Here is a 19,477-nt window from a genome sequence, read left to right as displayed (position 1 = left end):
AGTTAAAGAACAGTTCTACTGATAGGCTGGACAAGACTTTTTGCCGAGCCCATAACATCAGATTTCAGAGGTGTCCTCAAAATTGACATATAGCAATAAGACAGTCCAGAGAGTCTGGCAGTAGGTCCGCTCATAGAAACTTGAGACACGGATGCTCTAGTAAGTTTTACCTTGGACTGTTTGCACTCACATTGCCCAAGATAAACGATTTGATCTTTCGGACCCATCCTATGTAGGTTTGCATGGGGAAATGGATCCATGTGGATGTACCTGTACAGCACTTATAATAGAATGACCAGCTCGTTTACCTACAGCTGCTGTACCCAAGGTCACTACTCCTTTAGTAATACTTTATCATTCACAAATGGTCCATGATGAGTATCACTAAGTATTTAAAGAACTAAAAACAATGGCTTTGTGGCCTCTATTTAATATGCCAGCATGCCAAAAGTTAAGCATGTGAGAGTCACTTTGCCAACTGTCTGCAGCCACTGCCATCAGAGAGGTTTCTTCTTACCAGTAAACGCCAGTCTACATCACGCTCCCAGCTTTTCTATGGCGGCAGGCTGTGTGCCTACATCAGGACTGTGACTAATGTTATTATGATGAAAAACTATAGTAGTCTTACTGGGCACCACATCAAGTGCTGTGTAAAGTGCTGGGAATCTCTTCTGATCCTTGTTACTGAATATATTTCCTTTGTACTAGCTCCACCGGCCAGCAGTTACCAGTCCTAGTTTATTTATACATGTGCAGCTATTTTGCTCTGCTTTAGTTTCCTAACTTTATAACAAAGCTTGACTTGGTGTCTGACAGCTGATCTTGGGGACCGTGCTTGCATGGGCCACTGACAATGCGGGCATATCTTTGTCTATTGACAGCATTCATATGAATACAGCTATATGAACCCCAAATGTATATAAAAATCCACATATACAGACAGCAATATGGATGCTATAGGTACATTGAGATCTATGTAATAAGGCAGCTGCATATACATACTGCTATACGGACCCTAAATGTACATATAGATCTAGGTCCACAAATATGGTAAGCAATATGGATACTATAGGTACATTAAGATCTATGAAATCAGCAACTGCACACAGCTATATAAACCACCCCAAATATACATAGATCTAGGTTCACCTATATGGACAGCAATATGGATACTATAGGTACATTAAGATCTATATAATACAGAAGCCACATATACATACTGCTATATGGACTCAAAATATACATATAGATCTAGATCCACATATATAGATAACTATATGAATACTATAAGTACATTGAGATCTATGTAATACAGGAGATGCATACACATACTGCTATACATACTGCTATATAAAACCCAAATGTATATATAGATCTAAGTTCTAATATATCTACAGCTATATGGATACTAAAGGTACATTAAGATCTGTGTAATAGAGGCCACATATACATACTGCTATATGGACACCAAATATACCTATAGATCCAGATCCACACATAAAGATACCTATATGGATGCTATAGGTATTATACAAGCACTGACTATATAATAAAGGATTTATATAACACTAAATAACTTCATTATTATAGACTATTAATATTTAATGTGACTTTTATTAGTTGCATAGAAATAAAAAGTAACAATGTTGAGCCCCATATTGTGTGTATAACATGTCAGGTGATGTAGTTGAGGCAGGTAGGTCATAATGCCACCTGTTACTACCGCGGTGCCCATCTCTCTCAGCACAGGGTACAAGAACTCACCTGACTGGCAAAGTCCCAAAAGAAGCGAGAACAAGCCAAAAGCCAGCAGGCTGCTGCCCGGGGCTCTGCGCACCAGAAGGCAGCGGGAAGGGTGGGCTGGTCCTGGGCGCAGCATGGTGCACATCACGCAGGGGTTGAGGTGGGAGCTGAGGATGGGGAGAGGAGTCTCGGGGAGCCCAGGCTGCGCCTCCACACTGACGGCTTTCTGGGGATAAGCTGCCGTGCATATCGCCTTATGCAGATGGCCAGGCTTCTCCTCTATGTGCAGCATTGGCTTCTCACAGACCCGTGCATTGGGAGCTACAGGCAGTGCCAACCTAATGTGACCGGCTCAGCTTCCATTACCTCACACAAAGAGCCTATTCTTGTCAGTGCGCTCCCGCTGCCCGCGGACTGAGACCAGAGCAGCTCTTCAAGTTCAGCACACAGGTGGGTTTATAAAGCAGGAGGCGGCCTCATGTCCGCACACAAGAAAGTTCAAGTCATTAGCATGTTGCCTCATGCCAAACAAAAGGTGATGAGAGCAGCAGCCAATAGAGAACACTGGGAGTTTATTGCCGGCAGCTCCAGACAATGGGCAGGATCCGCACTGTCACAGCATTGATGAGCTCCTCCACTGTGACATTCCACGATCCTCTCGTTCTATTGTGTCGGGGATGACAGCTCGGAGTTGCTAGGAGACCACGATCCCGCACTCTGTGACTTCTCAGCGCCGCAGCTCCGGTTGAGGAGTGTGGGCGGGAGAGCATTGGTGGAGCATGATGTCACCGAATCGCTCTCCCACTTTTCTTTGTTTTCTCCTGGCTCCCTCTCACAGGCTCCTTGTTCTGGGACCCTTCATTAGCGCACTGGGAGGGGAAGCAGTAGTACGAGGCGGGCTGACGTGGTGGTGTGCTGCGACATAGTACCATATTTCTGTTACTTATATAGCGACAACATATTCCGCAGCGCTGTACGGAGGTCCTCACTATTCAGACGGTCCCTCACAGTCATGGGATGCTGAGGAGCCTGAACATGGAGCTCCGTGCTTTTCATCCATGCACTGTAGTGTACGGTATCAGCATGGGCCGTGCTCTTCCTCATTGCTGGTATCAATGTAATGTTTATGTGCACAGAATAACACCTAAGGACACCTGTTGCAGCTACTTCACACAGTACAGAGACATATGTAGATCCTAGGCCCATGCAGGACCGCATAAGTGTAGGATTATGTACACTTTGTAGTATAGAACAATCCAAACCTTAACTGGTTAAGGACCGGCCATTGTAAATATATGGCGCAGGTTTAAGCTTGCTGCCCGAGCGATTGGGCATCTTAAAGGCATGTTCAGACGTGGCAGAATTTTTCCGCTGCAAATGTTGGTGCAGATTTAGGGCAATTACGCAACGAACCTGCAGCAACATTTGCATATTTGACAGGTAATTCAGACGTTGCAGAAAACCCAGCGGACTTGCCAAAGATTTCAGTTTTTGCATTGCAAAGGCTGAAATACGCAGAGAAATTCCGCTTATTCTCCGCAACAGACAGTGCATGCTGCGGAGGGAAAATTCCGCACTGTAGCATGTATGGCATGAATGTATGTTCCGCAGCGGAGTTTTCCGCAACGTCCGTACTAACTTTCCTCAAAATGTATAGATACAAATGTAAAAAACGTCCGCTGCAGAATTCCGCTGCGGACTGTCCTGCAGCGTAATTCCACAGCAATTCTGCCACGTCTGAACGTGCCCTTAAAGGGTTGTCCATAGGATAGGTCATTAGTACATGCTTGGTGGGGGTCCGACACCCGGACCCCGCACCAATAATCTGCTTCGGCTGCCTTCGGGCACCGGACGTCCATGACGGAAGCAGATGGCTCCGGTCACAGAATAGCAGCAGAGCTGCAGAACGGCCGCTATGCAGTGATCAGAGCCATCTGCTTTCGGCTCCAACTACTGCATACCCTGCATAACATCCAGAGCAGCTGATTGGTGCGGGGTCTGGGTGTCGGACCCCCAATGATCATATACTGATGACTTCTCCTATGGATAGGTCATCAGTTGTCCTGTTGTGGACAACCCCTTTAATGTCGGATGCCCTGCAGACAGACTGCCAGGGACCCTGAAGAGAAGACAGAAGTGGTTTTCAGCGCTTTTTTCTTCTCTGTATTCACGTATACAGGGTTCAATGAACACTGTGTAGAACAGAGGTCCTCAACTGGTGGACCGCTGTCCGGACCAGCCAGGTAGAAGCCTATTTGTGACGCCTTGATAATTCATAGAGCGGGCTACCCTGCTTGCTATGCCAAACAACAACACACCACGCTCTCCCAGCATCAAAGACCTGGCTGTGTTGGCCTTTTTCGGTGTTTTTGTATATGTCCCTGTGTTTTTATCGGTTCTGTTTGTGCATCAGGAACGTTCTGTTCCAGTTTAGGAGTTAGGGACTCGCAAGTCTGGGGATCCTTGTCGTGGATTGCGAGCTTGCGTCCTTTTGGCCAAAATGATTACCAATACCCCATGTATTTTTCATTATTATGTATATTCGCTTCTCTTGGACACAGCCGGGTCTTTGATGCTGGGAGAGCATGGTGTGTTGTTGTTTGGCATAGCAAGCAGGGTAGCCCGCTCTATGAATTATCAAGGCGTCACAAATAGGCTTCTACCTGGCTAGTCACGTTGTGCCTCATGACGTACACACTATCCCTCCATGTTTCACTCACTTGCACCCCATTATCCATTTATTTCTATTGAGGCACTTCATTTATTACTGCCCCCTATATTTCACTTATAGTATTACACTTGCACACACACTATTCATTTATTATTTCTTACTACACATCCCATGCACCACACACCACTCCCCTCAAGACTAGTGGGAGTGGCTATTATTATTTAAAGCACCTGCTCGCCCTTTCATCAGCATTTCTGGCCTGGCTGTGTCCATTTGCAAGTATGGCCTTTTTCGGTGTTTTTGTATATGTCCCTGTGTTTTTATCGGTACTATCTACAGGGGGTTGTGTGGCACTATCTACAGGGGGTGTGGCACTTTCTATAGTGGTGTGTGTGTCATTATCTACAGGGATATGTGACACTGGAGGGGGTGCTGTGTGACACTATCTACAGGGGGCTTTCTGTGACACTATCTACAGGGGGCACTGTGGCGCTATCTACAGGGGCGTGTGGCGCTATCTACAGGGGCGTGTGGCGCTATCTACAGGGGCGTGTGGCACTATACAGGGATGTTCTCAGAAAAAGCATGGTTGAATAGCAACACACGTCTCCCAAATTTCAATCAATATATTCCTTTATTGGTCAAACATCCAGTAAAAAATGGCAAAGTTTCGACCCGTGACAAGTGGAGGGTCTTTCTCAAGCCCTCCACTTGTCACGGCTCGAAACGTTGCCATTTTTTACTGGATGTTTGACCAATAAAGGAATATATTGATTGAAATTTGGCAGACGTGTGCTGCTGTTCAACCATGCTTTTTCTGAGGATTACATTACGTCAGACTGGGTTTGTCTGATTTTACAGCGTGACACCGCTCCTGATATCGGGATTTGTGCTTCTTCAAATATTTTATTTTTTGGACTATACAGGGGTGTGTGACATGATCTACAGGAGGTTCTATGTGGCACTTTCTACACTGGTGTGTGACACTATTTACAAGGGGTTCTTTGTGGCACAATCTACAGAGGGTTCTGTGTGGAAGTCTCTACATGGGGTTCTGTGTGACACCATCTACAGAGGGCATAGTGGCAGTTTCTACATGAGGATGTAGCACCATCTACAGGGGTGTGCAAAACTATCTACAGGGGTTTTTATGTGGCACTATCTACAGGGGCGTGGCACTATCTACTAGGGTTGCACGATGCATCAAAACTTTGATACTGTTTCGCTATTGTGCATGCTCAAACGGTTCAATACCGTTAATTCATGTATTTCGATACTAAGTTGTGCGGCCACATAGCTTAGCATTGTAATACATGAATGTATGAGAGCGGGGCTGCGGCTGTATGAGAAGTGCGCGTGCGGCCAGCATGATGTGATGTGGCCGGCGCTGCACTAATGAGCGCCGGCACTGAAGACAGAACATGGCAGGCACACTGCAATACAACCCCATGTTCTGTCTTCAGTACAGCGCCGGACACTTTTTTTTTTTAGCTTATTTTCAATTGAATTGATGTGTAAATCACGCACTGCACACGCATGTGCATCTGTGTGCGGTGCGTGCTTTTCATGCACCCATTGACTTCAATAGGGGCGTAGGTGCGTGATAACACACCAATATAGGACATGCAGTAAGTTTCACGCTACGGACTCTCGCTGCGTGAAAACTCCTGCATGTGTGAACGGCCCCATTGAAATCAATGGGTCCATATGCTGCGCGTGATTTCAATGCGCATCACACGGACATTATTCACGTTCGTCTGAATGAGCCCTAAAACTCATCCGTGTGCTGTACGTGAAAATCACGCACAGTACACTGACCCATTGATTTCAATGGGGCCATTCACACATGCAGGAGTTTTCACGCAGCGAGTGTCCGTCGTGTGAAAATGTCCTATATTGGTGCGTTTTTCACACACCTACACGCCCATTGAAGTCAATGGGTGCGTGAAAATCATGGACAGCAAACGGATACACATTCGTGTGCTGTGCGTGATTTGCGCATCAATTCCATTGAAAAATAAAAAAGATGTGCTTTGCGAGTGCGTGAAAAACACATGCCCATCGCAAAGCACAGATGCAATAACGCAACGCACACGGACGAGATTTACGCGCGTATTTCACACGCGTGAATCTGATACACTCGTGTGAATGTAGCCTTATTTTGTTGTATGTCCTATTAGTGGACATGAAGCTGCGATACTTGTATTCCAAAGCATTATTGCCCCTCAGTGTAAGGCCTAATTCACACGAACGTGTCAGTTTTGCGCGCATAAAAAATGCAGCATTTTTCCTGCGTTTCAGTTACGTGTTTTATTTTTTCCTCATCATTTCTTTAGCAACTGGTGCGTGGAAAACACGGACAGCACACAGATGACGTCCATGTGCTTTCCGTTTTTTTCACGCACCCATTGACTTCAGTAGGTGCGTGATGCTCAAAAAACGCACAAGAATAGGACATGCAGTGTCGGAAACACGCTGCGTGAAAAACACGGAATGTCTGAATGGCCCCATTGACTTGCATAGGTCCGTGTGACGTGCGTTATTTTCACGTGCGTGACACGGATGTGAAATACGCTCATGTGAATTAAAGTTTAGTAAAAAAAAAAAATAGTCCCTCCAAAAATAAATAAATAAACCCCCTTTAAAAAGTCCCTAATGACATGTTCTGACAAGTGTTAATGACACATTACAAGATGTATAAGGCTGGGTTCACACGATCTATTTTCAGACGTAATGGAGGCATTTTACGCCTCGAATTACGCCTGAAAAAAACGGCTCCAATACGTCGGCAAACATCTGCCCATTACTATCAATGGGTTTTACGATGTACTGTGCCGACGACCTGTCATTTTACGCGTCGCTGTCAAAAGACGGCGCGTAAAAAAGACGGCTCGTCAAAGAAGTGCAGGAAACTTCTTGGGATGTAATTGGAGCCGTTTTTCATTGACTCCATGGAAAAACAGCTCCAATTACATCCGTAATGGACGCCGCGAAAAATGCGAGTACATGCAATTACGTCTGATATTCAGGAGCTGTTTTCTCCTGAAAACAGCTCCATAATTTCAGACGTATTTGGCGTTTGCGTGTGAACATACCCTAAATGTATTGTATACAAGGGCGTTACAAAGAATTGTCACATGAATAATTCATTCCCAAAACTGTTTTAAGGGACCAGGACACAACATTTCCTTCAGAAGGAAAGACAATTTATTCATCAATATAGGAAAGAAGTCAAACAGAAAAACATTTAAAACAGATCTAGACATTTATCTCATGGCTAATGGTATTGGGAGAAAGGCGGCAAAAAAACGCCAGAAAACCTGCTTGTGTGAACACACCCTTATCTTCAGCGCTTCTACTGAATGCAGGGGCCGTCTTCAGCTGGTATCTGTCTATACAGCATTTTTTCTCATTAATAATTAGAAGGGGAAACTCTGTATCTTTCATTTTACCGGAGTTTCCCTTTAATCAATCACTCCCATCATTTGCAATGACTAGATTAACTACTTAAAAGAAAGTGAAACTAAGGTGGCAGGTGAGGTGAGGTGAGGTGAGGTGTAAAAATAAACTGGAAAGTTATCCTGTCTCTGAAGGGAAAGATACTAGAATTACTGTTTTATTTACCCACACAAATATCCTGAGGAGTAAATAAGGAAAGCGATAGAGATAATGTCGTGTTGATGAGCAGCTGATGATGTTCGTTTCGGTCAGTTTGGTAATCCATGAAGCATAGGAAGGGATACCTGGAACCTCATACAATGTAAATATACACAAGTACATCTGATTCTTTTTACCTTCGCCGATTTCCTATATCCTGAAATGTTCAAAATGTAACCATGGCCCAAAAACAGCTAATGAAAAGAAAGTTGTAGCCGGGCTTTCCTTCACCCAGTTCACATCACTAGCCCTGTGTTCCATCTATATGACCCTGTACAGATCAAAATATGGCTATAATATGGATATAGAAAACATTACATCCACAATGTAACACTAAACTAATGCTTGGCAAGAAGTTTAGCTTTTGGACAGACATATGACCCTCTAGTTTCCTACAAACTTTAACTTATATAATCAATCATTTTGCAATGGACCCCATGACATATAATGGGTACTTCTGGTTTTGCTATTTTGCCAATCAGGACAAAATCTGATGAAATGGCAACCATGACACCAGTAGCAACACTAACAATAGGATAAAAGGGTTGTCCAGGTTGGGGGCTGTTTTTATACTGATGACCTATGCACTGGATTGGTCATCACTATATGATCGTGGGGGTCCGACACACGGACCCCACACCGATCTGCTGTTCCAGCTGCCTCTGGGCACTGGTAATTATGCAGGTGTCGGTGCCGGAAGCAGAAGGCTCTGACCACTGTAAGGCTGGGTTCACACGCCCTATTTACGGACGTAATTCGGGCGTTTTAGCCCCAAATTACGTCCGAAAATACGGCTCCAAAGCGTCGGCACACATCTGCCCATTCATTTGAATGGGTTTTACGATGTACTGTGCCGACGGTCATTTTTTTTTACGCGCCGCTGTCAAAAGATGGCGCGTAAAAAAAGACTCCCGCGTCAAAGAAGTGCCTGTCGCTTCTTGAGACGTAATTGGAGCCGTTTTCCATGGAAAACGGCTCCAATTACGTCCGTAATGGACGCAGTGAAAAGCGCCTGCACATGCCATTACGTCTAAAATTACGGAGCTGTTTTCTCCTGAAAACAGCTCCGTAATTTCAGCCGTAACGGAGGCTGCCGTGTGAACATACCCTAAAGCAGTCGTGCTACAGTACTGCAGCTTTTTTCCTATTCAAGTGAATAGGAGCGGAGCTGCAGTAACCCAGCACAGATGCTATACGGTGGTCGGAGCCTCCTGCCCCCAGCACCAACCCCTGCACAGCTTCTGGAGGCAGCCAGTACAGCTGATCGGTACGGGTGTCCAATGATAATACACTGATGACCGATCCAGCATCATGGCTGGAGTGGCAGAGATTTAACAAGTGAGTTTTGTCTGTTTTGTTATTTTAACACTTATTTTGCAGCCAGATTTTCTGGACAAGCCCTTCTGGCACCTTGACGTAATAGTATGTCAAGGGCCTGAGGTGGTTGGCAAATCTTGACTTACTATTACATCAAGGTGATTGCACTGGCACTGCCATTGTGCCCAGGTGACCACTGACGGGGGGGGGGGGGCGAACTCCCGCAACAAGTGCCAGGATCAGTGAAGAAACCTCTCACTGGGATTTAAAGAAAAAAAAGGAAAAAACATAATACAATTAAGTATTGTTTAAAAAAAATTACAAAACCATTTTTTATAAATAACATATATTTGATTTGAAAAAGAAATACATATACACTAATCTATCCGCATAACCAACACATATAAATATATATACTTATTGCAGATCAGCAATGAACAACTTAAAAAAAACAACATGGTGGAATGTTTTTTTATTTTGCTTGTCTCCCCCAAAATGAAGTTAATAAGAATTAAACGCTAACATAAATGTACCCCAAAATGGATGTGTAGAAAGTCGTGCCTGGTATTGCAGCAAGTTCAGCTCTATTGAATTGAAGAGGGCTGAGCTTCAATATCACACACACCTAGTGGACAGCTGTGGCACTGTTTTTGAAAAAAAGCAGCCATGTTTTTCTAATCCTGGACAACCGCATTAAGCATTAGGGCTTGTCCACACACAATGGAATTGCTGCAGAAAATCAGAAAATCTCTGCAGCAATTCCGTTGAAAGTCAGAGACTCTCCGCTGTTGCAAAAAATTTCTGCGTTTTTTACGGCAGAAAATGGTGCGTAAGCTTTTCACAATGTTAGGTGATGGAGACATCTCCTCTGAAAAACGCAGCAATTCTGGACGCTATCCGCAGCAGGAATTGACATGCTGCAGTCCGAAAAACACGGAATGCAGGTAAATTTCTGCTCTGAATTTTTACGCATGTGGATGAGATTTGTTAAAAAATGCGGCAATTCCGCAGCATGTGGACGAGCCCTTATGGGGACAGTATCATGCTGTTGGACCCGCTGGGTGAGGCCACACGGTGCGGTCACGGTGCGTTTATGTTGCGTTTTAAACTGCAGCAAGTCATTTTTCAATAGAAGTCAATGGTGAAATGTTTGTTATGGCCAGACTGCTGCTATTATATTACAATGTGTTTTTTGTGCAGTTAACTGCATCTTCATAATGTCCGACCGCATGCGGTTAATGACCGCGCTGCCAATGTTGTTGCTGAACTGCTTGCATTTTTGCTAACAGTTCTGCAATGTATTGTAATGAACTATATGCAGGAAGCACCTAACAAACTTCAACACGGGTGAAAACTATGTCCGTCAATTATTTCCTTTAAAAACGCAACAGAACTTCAGCATTACAGAGACAAAAAACGCATGCAGTTTTCAAACGCCACGAAACCGAGTCAACGACGTACCGTGTGGCCTTACCCTCTCTCTTTAGTAGGTGCTTGTACTTAGATCTGGTTTGATTCATTATATCAATATTTTAGTGCATATCCACCTATTCATTGCCTTAAAGAGTAACTAAACCTTCAACAAACTTCTGACATGTCAAAGTGACATGTCACAAGTCTTGATCGGTGGGTGTCCAAGCACTCAGACCCCGACCGATCGCTAAAACAAATCCGCAGAAGCACCCGGGTGAGCGCTGAGCCGCTTCGTTTCTGAACGTCTTTTTCAGGAAAGCCGATGTAGCGGAGTACGGGACCATAGACTTTCTATTGAGTCTGTACACCGCTACATCGGCTTTCTGAGAAAAAACCAAGAGGCTCAGTGCTCACCCAAGCGCTTCTGCCGATTCGTTCTGGCGATTGGTGGAGGTCTCAGTGCTCATCAGACCCCCACCGATCAAAACTTCTGACATGTCACTATGACATATCACTATGACATGTCAGAAGTTTGTTGAAAGTTTAGTTTTCCTTTAAAACTGGAGTATAACGAATTTCACCTTTCAACATTTCTGCCACATATCCTATGACAAAGAATAACAAACTAACATAGTGTTAAAAATAATAATAAGAACTCAAATCCTTCTTGATTATTTGCGCAGGTGATGGTGTTTGATGTGAGTTAGCAAATAGTGGTCCAGGTATCATGATCAGGGTTACTAGGCGGGGACTGATGAAACTCAACAACAAAAGGGATGTGCAATGATCTGTAACCTCAAAGGTCATATATTCTGTTGAGAGACAGAGAGAACCCAGTAAAGACAGGAGAATATCTTGTTTGGCCTCAAATGAAGTGAGGAGAGAATAGATGGTGACAGAGGAACAATTAACAAGTATGAAGAAAAGGAAATTGAGAAGGTGTAATGAAAAGAAAGTATTCCAAATAAACATTAGAAAGCAAGATAACGAGATATTTACAAAGAAGAAAGCTAATCGAGTGGATCATTCCAGCAATCAAGAAACAGATAAACTGCATTTACTAGCGGAGGACGTGGAGCGCTTACAGGAATAGGGTAAAGCTGCATTTACTTTTTTTTCCCAAACCACAACAAACAATTGGTGGTTTCAAAAATTGCTATGAGCATTGCATGGACATTTTTACCATTACAATTATTATTCATGGGCTGCTATTTTCAAAAGCAAGTTCAATCCTAGTGGAAATAGGATTTATTTATTTTTTAAATATGATAGGAAAAGTCGCAGGATAACCATTTCGAATTAAAAACCTTACAAATGAATATAATTTCATGCATGAGTGATACATTTTGATGTACCCTATTAAGTAATGTTACATAGTTTGGTTTAAAAAAGACACATGTACATCAAGTTCAACCAGTGGATGGGTAAACGCAAGGGGTAGAGGTAAATTTTAGAACTTTGTTTCCCCATATTAATCCAGAGGAAGGCAAAAATAAATCCATAGGGTCAGGACCACACAAACAAAATTTTGATACTGGTTTTGGTGCAGGTTTTAGCTAAATTTTTTGAGCCAAACACAGAGGTGGACATAAAAGAAACGAGACGCATCAGTCTTTTCTTTATTACTTTCCTTCCATTTGGATCCACTTCTGACCTTGGCTCAAAAAAACGGAGCAAAAAAGTGAGTGTGTGTGTGTGTGTGTGTGTGTGTGTGTGTGTGTGTGTGTTTGTTTTCCTGGCCATAGACATGAGACAATCTGCCCTGAAAGGGAATCCTTTCCTTCCTGACCCCAAGTGGCAATCAGACTAGTTCGACATTCATACAATTCTATACTTTTATATATGCGTTGATGTAGGTCTGGGCGTTATTGCCCAAAAATAAAATCTAGATTTTTTTTCAACCCTATGGGCGATTTTAGATTTGAATCTCAATTTTCTTATTACTGTTAAATAAACTGAAAAAAATACCAAGAAATAATTTAATAAATTATTTTCTTTATATAAATAACTTTTTAACATATGTTACTATAATAATTGTACGTAACTTCACAACTTTTAACCCCTGCATATACTTTTTTATCACAAATACAATTGGTAAAATTTATCTCTAATTGATTATATTTCTGTTAACCTGATCCCCGGCAGGAGAACTCTGGGACGAGATGACATTATAGTGTCTGAAGTCTCAGAAGGACCCTGTGCAGTACTGGCCGAACGGGGTTTCAAATAAATGACATTAAGGCCAGATTCACACGACCGTGATTGGACCGTGAAAAACTGTCCGTGTCAGCCGTATTTCCCGGCCCAAACACGGTACATGTGAACGGGACTCCTGGCATCATAGTCATTTAGGCTACAGTCACACAACTGTGAAAAAAAAATCGCCATTAAAAACTGATCAATTGTCCATTTTGCATCAGTGTCTCTCCAAATGGATTTCCTTTGTCAGGGTTTTTTTTGTCCCAATCCCATGAAAACACCACAGTCCCCATGTAGATAGTGCCGCAGCATCCCTGTAGATAGTGCCGCAATTCCCACATATAGTGAGACAGGGCCCACATATAGTAACAGTGCCCCCCCCATATAGTGCCACACAACCTTTCAGAAAGCACCCCACCCCCTTTTAGATCGCACCCTCACCCCTTGTAGATCACAGCTCCACCCCCACCCCCCTTCTGGATCGCAGCACCACCCTCCTTCTAGATCACACCCTTTCTTGTAGTTAGCATCCGCACCCCCCTTGTAGATCGCAGCACCACCCCCTCCATTTTAGATCACACCCCCCTCCCTTGCACAATGCACGCACACATGTAGATCGCACTCCCACACCCGTTGTAGATCGCACCAGCCTTGTAGATCGCACCTCCACATGTAGATCGCAGCACCCCACCCAATCCTTCTTGTAGATAGCGCCACTGTAGCCGCCACTAGGGGCTCAATCCCCGGGCAGATGTTGCCGACACTTTAACCAGGGATACAGCTCCTAGTGGGAGCTACAGTGGTGCTATCTGCTATCTACAAGAAGGGGTGGTGGTGCGATCTGAAAGGAGGGGTGGTGGTGAGATCTACAAGGGGGGGTGCGATCTGCAAGGGTGGGTGGTGTGATCTGCAAGGGGGGGTGCTATCTACAAGGAGGGGTAGTATCTACAGGGTGGTGTGGCTATATGTTAGGAGTCCCTGCTTCCCCACGGGACTGCTGTTCCATACTTTGTTCACTACAAAACAGCAGTTCCATTGGGAAGCAGAGACAGAACAGGGTGCAGCTTGTCAGACGGGGCAGATCAGGCAGTGACGAGGTGGAGCGGGGCTGAGCTTCCTCCTGCATCATGGCGCGACGGCGCCACTAAAAAATCGATTTAACGCTTCTGTTAAAAAAACAATCGTCAGAGGCCTTGAGGGCGAATTAATCGAATTAATTAGATTAATCGCCCAGCCCTAGGTTGATGTTCGCTTTTCTTGAAGCCATCAACTGTTTCTGCTTAAACTAGTTCTTGAGGTGACTATTCCACAGATTCATAGTTCTTGCCCTAAAGAATGTTTGTTGTCTTTGGAGAATGAACCTAATAGTGCCCCCTTGTCTTACAATGAGATTTTACATGGAACAGCTTTTTACCAAATATTTGGTATGGGCGATCAAAGAGGTTTATAATGTACTTTCTGTAGCTGAAATTTCTCTGTAAGCCAGTTTAACATGCAGTCACATGACCATGCTCCTAGTGTTTATTACCTGCTTGTGTGACATCCTGTACAAGAGAAGACGTGGTTATCTCCCCTCTCCTCTCTCCCAATTGTGTACAGGACATCACATGCCTCATATCTCCACTGCAACGTGAAATCTAGTGACTATGTAGCCTCCTGCCTGCCACCTCATGCACAATGTGGGTGAGTTTACTCATGCGGGATTATTTCATTCTCTAAATCCTGAATCCGATCATAGGGATGACAAAGAGGCACTTATCCAACAAGCTCTTTATTTTTCAGTGAGTAAATATTGCTGTGCTGGAAAGCACCCTTAGCTTATAGTATCACTAGGGAAAGTCCTTCATTATTTGATAGCCATTTACATCAAGCTCATAAAAATCAACACGATTGTGTATGCCCCTGAACTAAAAGTGAAACCGTGATCTTTCCAAGGCCAGGACTAGTTATTTATTGCTACAATTTATCCCAAACACAAAGATATTAAGTCTATTAAGCACGATATAAAAGAGAAAGTGCTATAGATTTTATTTTTCATTTCCTGAATCCCCCGAATTATAATCTGAAATATTTGAAGGTCGTAAAGATTACACATTTCAACGAACATATGAATACATTAAAGAAGAAGAATTTGCGCTTATATTTGAAGTAGAGCCAGGATTAGGATATTTCACACCCAAATTTTTTTCTCTGTTTTTAATTTTTTTATTTTTAGGTTTTGTATCAGTTTAAGGCTCTGTTCACATCTGAGCTGGGGGCTCCGTTAGGGGGCTCTGTCGCAGATCTGACAGGGATTACCGGAAACAATAGTGAAGCATGTTAAAGTCAATGGGTTCCGTCAGCCATAGGCGGTGTCCATTGTGCAACGGTTGCCTCTGTTATTCCCTTTTTGAGGTGTGCCTACATTTTGAGGTATGCCTACATCATAGCCATGTAGGGGGAAGTATGCAGCGGGCTCATGGTCTGAGCTCACCCCATACAATGCGGGTGCCGGCTCTATGTTACACATATGTTACACGCATGCTTCACAGCAACGAGCCGCTCGTTTAACCCATTAAATGTTGCGGCCAATTGTGATCGCAGCATTTAAGTCGGGATGACTCCCTCTAACAGCTCATCACCCCACACGATACGATCGCGGGGTGCCGATGGCCTAAATAAGACCCCCAGGTCTGCCATCTTTGTACTCCTATTAAGCCCTTCCTTTGGCAGAGGTTAATAAAAGCGTTTCAGAAAGACTATATACTGCAATACATTAGTATTGCAATATATAGTTCAAGCGATACAATGATTTTAGATTATCCCGCAAAAAATAAGCCCTCATGCCGCTTAATCGACTTAAAAATAAAAAAGTTATGGCTCTCAGAATTTGACAACACAAAATAAATTTTATTTTTCACAGTTAGTTTTTTCTTTGTAAAAGTAGTAGAATATAAGAGAAACTATATACATTTGGTATCGCAGTAATTGTATTACCCCGCAGAATAAAGTTAACATATTGTTTTAATTGCACGGTGAATTCCATAGAAACGAAGCGCAAAACACAATGGAGGAATCGCTGTCTTTTAAATTTTCTACTCCACAAATATTTTTTTGCTGTTTCCTAGTAAATTATATGGTACAATAAATGTGGCGATGAAAAACTACAACTCGTCCCATGAAAATCAAGCCCTCAGAGGACTATATCAAAGGAAAAGTTGATCAACCAGGGATAATACATAACTGTGCTGCTCCGTCTTCCTGCCCTGATCTTTGACGGAGTGTATATTAGCTGACATGAACGTACCAGGCAGTAGTTTTCCCTCTGATATGTTGAAGCCAACAGGAGAACAGCTTGGTGGCCTAAAATCAAGATCTACTGGTCCCTGCTCTGAGTTCTACATCTACTACTTGGTCACCACTGCTCTAGTCCATTATCTGAGGATGGAAAGAGTATGAGGAACTGCCGTTTTCGTCACGATTCGCTCTAGACCATGCAATATGAAGTTCTGTATGGAATTTCCCATTAAAAAGGCCTGTTCTATATGAAGCCTTGATGCGCAGCAAACAAATACAGACAAATTCTCTGAAGAGTATAAATGTAGTATTACAGGACAACTTGTTTCTCTGTTGTACATCAAAATTTGCTGGGAGAACAAACATTCTAAATAACATGTACAGCAACATTTCTATGTGCTAAGTGTCGTTGTACATATCTGACATGAAGATATGCAACAAAAATGATGGTATTTAGTCATATCGTCTAGCAACAGGAATCTCAGTCTTTGAAGCTTTAGTCTAAATCTCAGGTGAATAAAACACACAATTGCTCAGTTATATAAGTATTGATCACAGAAAATGTGCTAAAATACCATTAAATGCAACCAAATCAACCACAGTGGCATAGTGGTTAGTACTGGTGCATTGCAGCACTGGAGTCCTGGGTTTGAATCATATGAATTAATTATCAACATGTAACTGCTTAGCTTGACTTTGTTCTTCTAACTTGATAAATTATATAATTATTGCTGTATGCAGCCACCACTAGGTGGCGCTAACAGCATATGGATTTATACAGCTAGTATTAAACTATATGGATGCTTTCAAAATCTATAAATAGATTTCCCTAGTGGTGTCTAATGGTAGCTGCTATAACCGCAAGCAGGGAAAGTAGTTCAGTGCCAAGACCCATAGCAGTCATGAGCCCTGCTACTGTGGTAGGTATACCTTTGTACTTTCTAGATCAGGGGTGCACAACCTTTTTCTGTCTAAGGGCCACATTGTCAGATTGTACTAGTTCCAAGGAACGCAATAAATCTTAAACAAGTCTTGCCATCAGGAATATGTATGACATAACAGTAAATGCCATAATAATAATGTCTGGAAAGTGGGGTTCCAATTTTGGAAGCATGTTGCAACTCTCATAAGCTATAATAAAGAAAACAAAATGCATGCCACGTCTCCACCCATAGGGCAGAGCCTGAAGCAGAAGTGAATGTTAAAGGGCACCAAAGATAGAATACCAGACATGCACCACCCCTTCAGGTCTGTGCTAGACATGACACAACAACAGTTTATGCCCCCCATTACAGTGCCAGCCACACTGTGCCCCCAGTAATGCCAGTCACATAGTGCTCTTTATAACAGTGGCAGCTACAAAGTACTGCTAAGGGCTGCACAATATGGCTTCATGGGCTGCATATGATCCCCGGGCCGCAGGTTGTGAACCCCTGGTCTAGATAGTGTGATCACGGATGTAGGAAGTCAGTAACAGCAGTTGAAAAAAAGGCATCAGAACACACAGAAGGGAGCATTTGAGTGGAACTGCTCATCAGGATATTGTATGGTATTTTATTGTTCTTAGACTGCAAAAAATTGTGCCTTTTATTAAGCATTTCTACATAGAATAAAAAAAATCACTTGTAAATGTAAGCTTGTGCGTTATTATTTTCTATCCTGTAAAACAATGTGTTTCATTATTTTTTTGTGTGACTGTATGTCGTGGTAAGGAGTAGTTTCCTGTACCTCGACATAGTTATGTCGCGGTGATGGCGCAGGCAAAACATCTGTACTATACAGCCGACACCCCGATGAAAGATAACTCCGATTCTGGTAGTATACCCCTTAAATGGTCCGGGCAATAGCAACTACCGGGCGAAAAACTGACCACAATTTGGTGCGGTCCTTCGCCCGGAATTCCCTGCTGCCACCGGGGCGGATATGCTTTGTACCTTTACGCAGCTTATCTGCCCCGTGTGAACCTGGCCTTACTGTTTACTTCCAGGGGATAAAATTCTGTCCATGGTCATGTGATGGACACACAGATTAGTTACATTTACAGTATGTGTTTCAGAGCTGTGTCTTTTAGCGTTCCCAGGACCTGTGTGTCCATCACATGACCATGAACATAATTTTATTCACTGGGACTAAACAATGAATGTTCCTACTGAATAACAACAAGCCGAGATCTTGAAAACAGTGAAGAATTAATACAGAAAATATTTTGGAAAATTTATAAGTTTTGATTATACAAAAAATAACAATAATTTTCTGAAAGCGGACAACCCCTTAAAAAACAAGGTGAGCAGTAATAATACTGATTAACACTAGAAAACACTGAGCATTTTTACCTAATAAATTGTACTTTTTATAGAAATGGGTTTGTATTACGGTCATTCAACCATACTAAACCAAGGTCTTCTGTTTCTATGATCCAATGCATTTCTAAGTAGAAGGTTATGTTCGATTACCTTTCTGGGGAATGGACTTAACCCTTTCTATGTCTGCAAACCTCAACGTGAAAAGATCATTATTAGGTTCCCCCCCAAAAAATGCCTAGTAATGCATTGAAACGTTGCCGGCCCTTTTATCATTACATTGCTTAGCAGAATAGGCATTTAGAAGTCTATGATAAGTAGGTGCAAACCCATAAAGAAGCTGTAATGACTGCAGTTTCCTGTTCCACCCTATATATGTAAGATATGGTAAAATAGAATTATTATTATTTTTTAAACTTTGGAGAGGAGAACAACTCAAGGCAAGGGCTTATACTTATTGGTGTTTTTTTTTAAATTTAAGGTGGAAATACACTTAGAACTTTACAGACCTTTAATGGCAGTAATGCTAGATTCACACACAGCATTTTGCTGCGTTTTTGCATTTATTTTTTTTTGTGCCGTTTTTAAGTGCGTTTTATGATGCATTATACAAGTATTAGTAAATGTGTCCTGATGCGTTTATCTGCTTTGAAGAATGTGGCACAGCTCCTGAGCTATGGCAGGTCTCACCTATTACCAGACATACCATATGTGCAATCTGAGCAGTTACACAGGGGACTAATAGGTACCCCTTAAAGTCACCTTATAAGCAACTTCCCATAGAAACGTAATGGGGGTTCTATGATGAGCTATTTAAGAGCAAGGGGCGCATATACTGTAGTCATATGGGACTCTCTGCTGTCTGTATCCACCCCTATGATACGTTAGCTCACCGCTCTTT

At 42.8% G+C, this 19,477-nt stretch overlaps 1 protein-coding gene across 1 annotated transcript in view; it reads right to left on the bottom strand.

Moving 5' to 3' along the window:
* ITGB8 (integrin subunit beta 8) overlaps positions 1-2,601 on the bottom strand; it is a 124,078-nt gene extending 121,477 nt beyond the window's left edge. Inside the window, exon 1 of the mRNA XM_075827304.1 lies at positions 1,765-2,601. Coding sequence (XP_075683419.1) covers positions 1,765-2,035 — 271 coding nt within the window. The 5' untranslated portion in view covers positions 2,036-2,601. The remainder of the gene's footprint in view (positions 1-1,764) is intronic.
* Positions 2,602-19,477: the final 16,876 nt, after the last annotated feature.

This window comes from Rhinoderma darwinii, chromosome 5, assembly GCF_050947455.1.
Source record: "Rhinoderma darwinii isolate aRhiDar2 chromosome 5, aRhiDar2.hap1, whole genome shotgun sequence".
Lineage (NCBI taxonomy): Eukaryota > Metazoa > Chordata > Amphibia > Anura > Rhinodermatidae > Rhinoderma > Rhinoderma darwinii.
The sequence above is the reverse complement of the archived record's forward strand: the minus strand, read 5'-3'. Positions and strand labels throughout refer to the sequence as shown.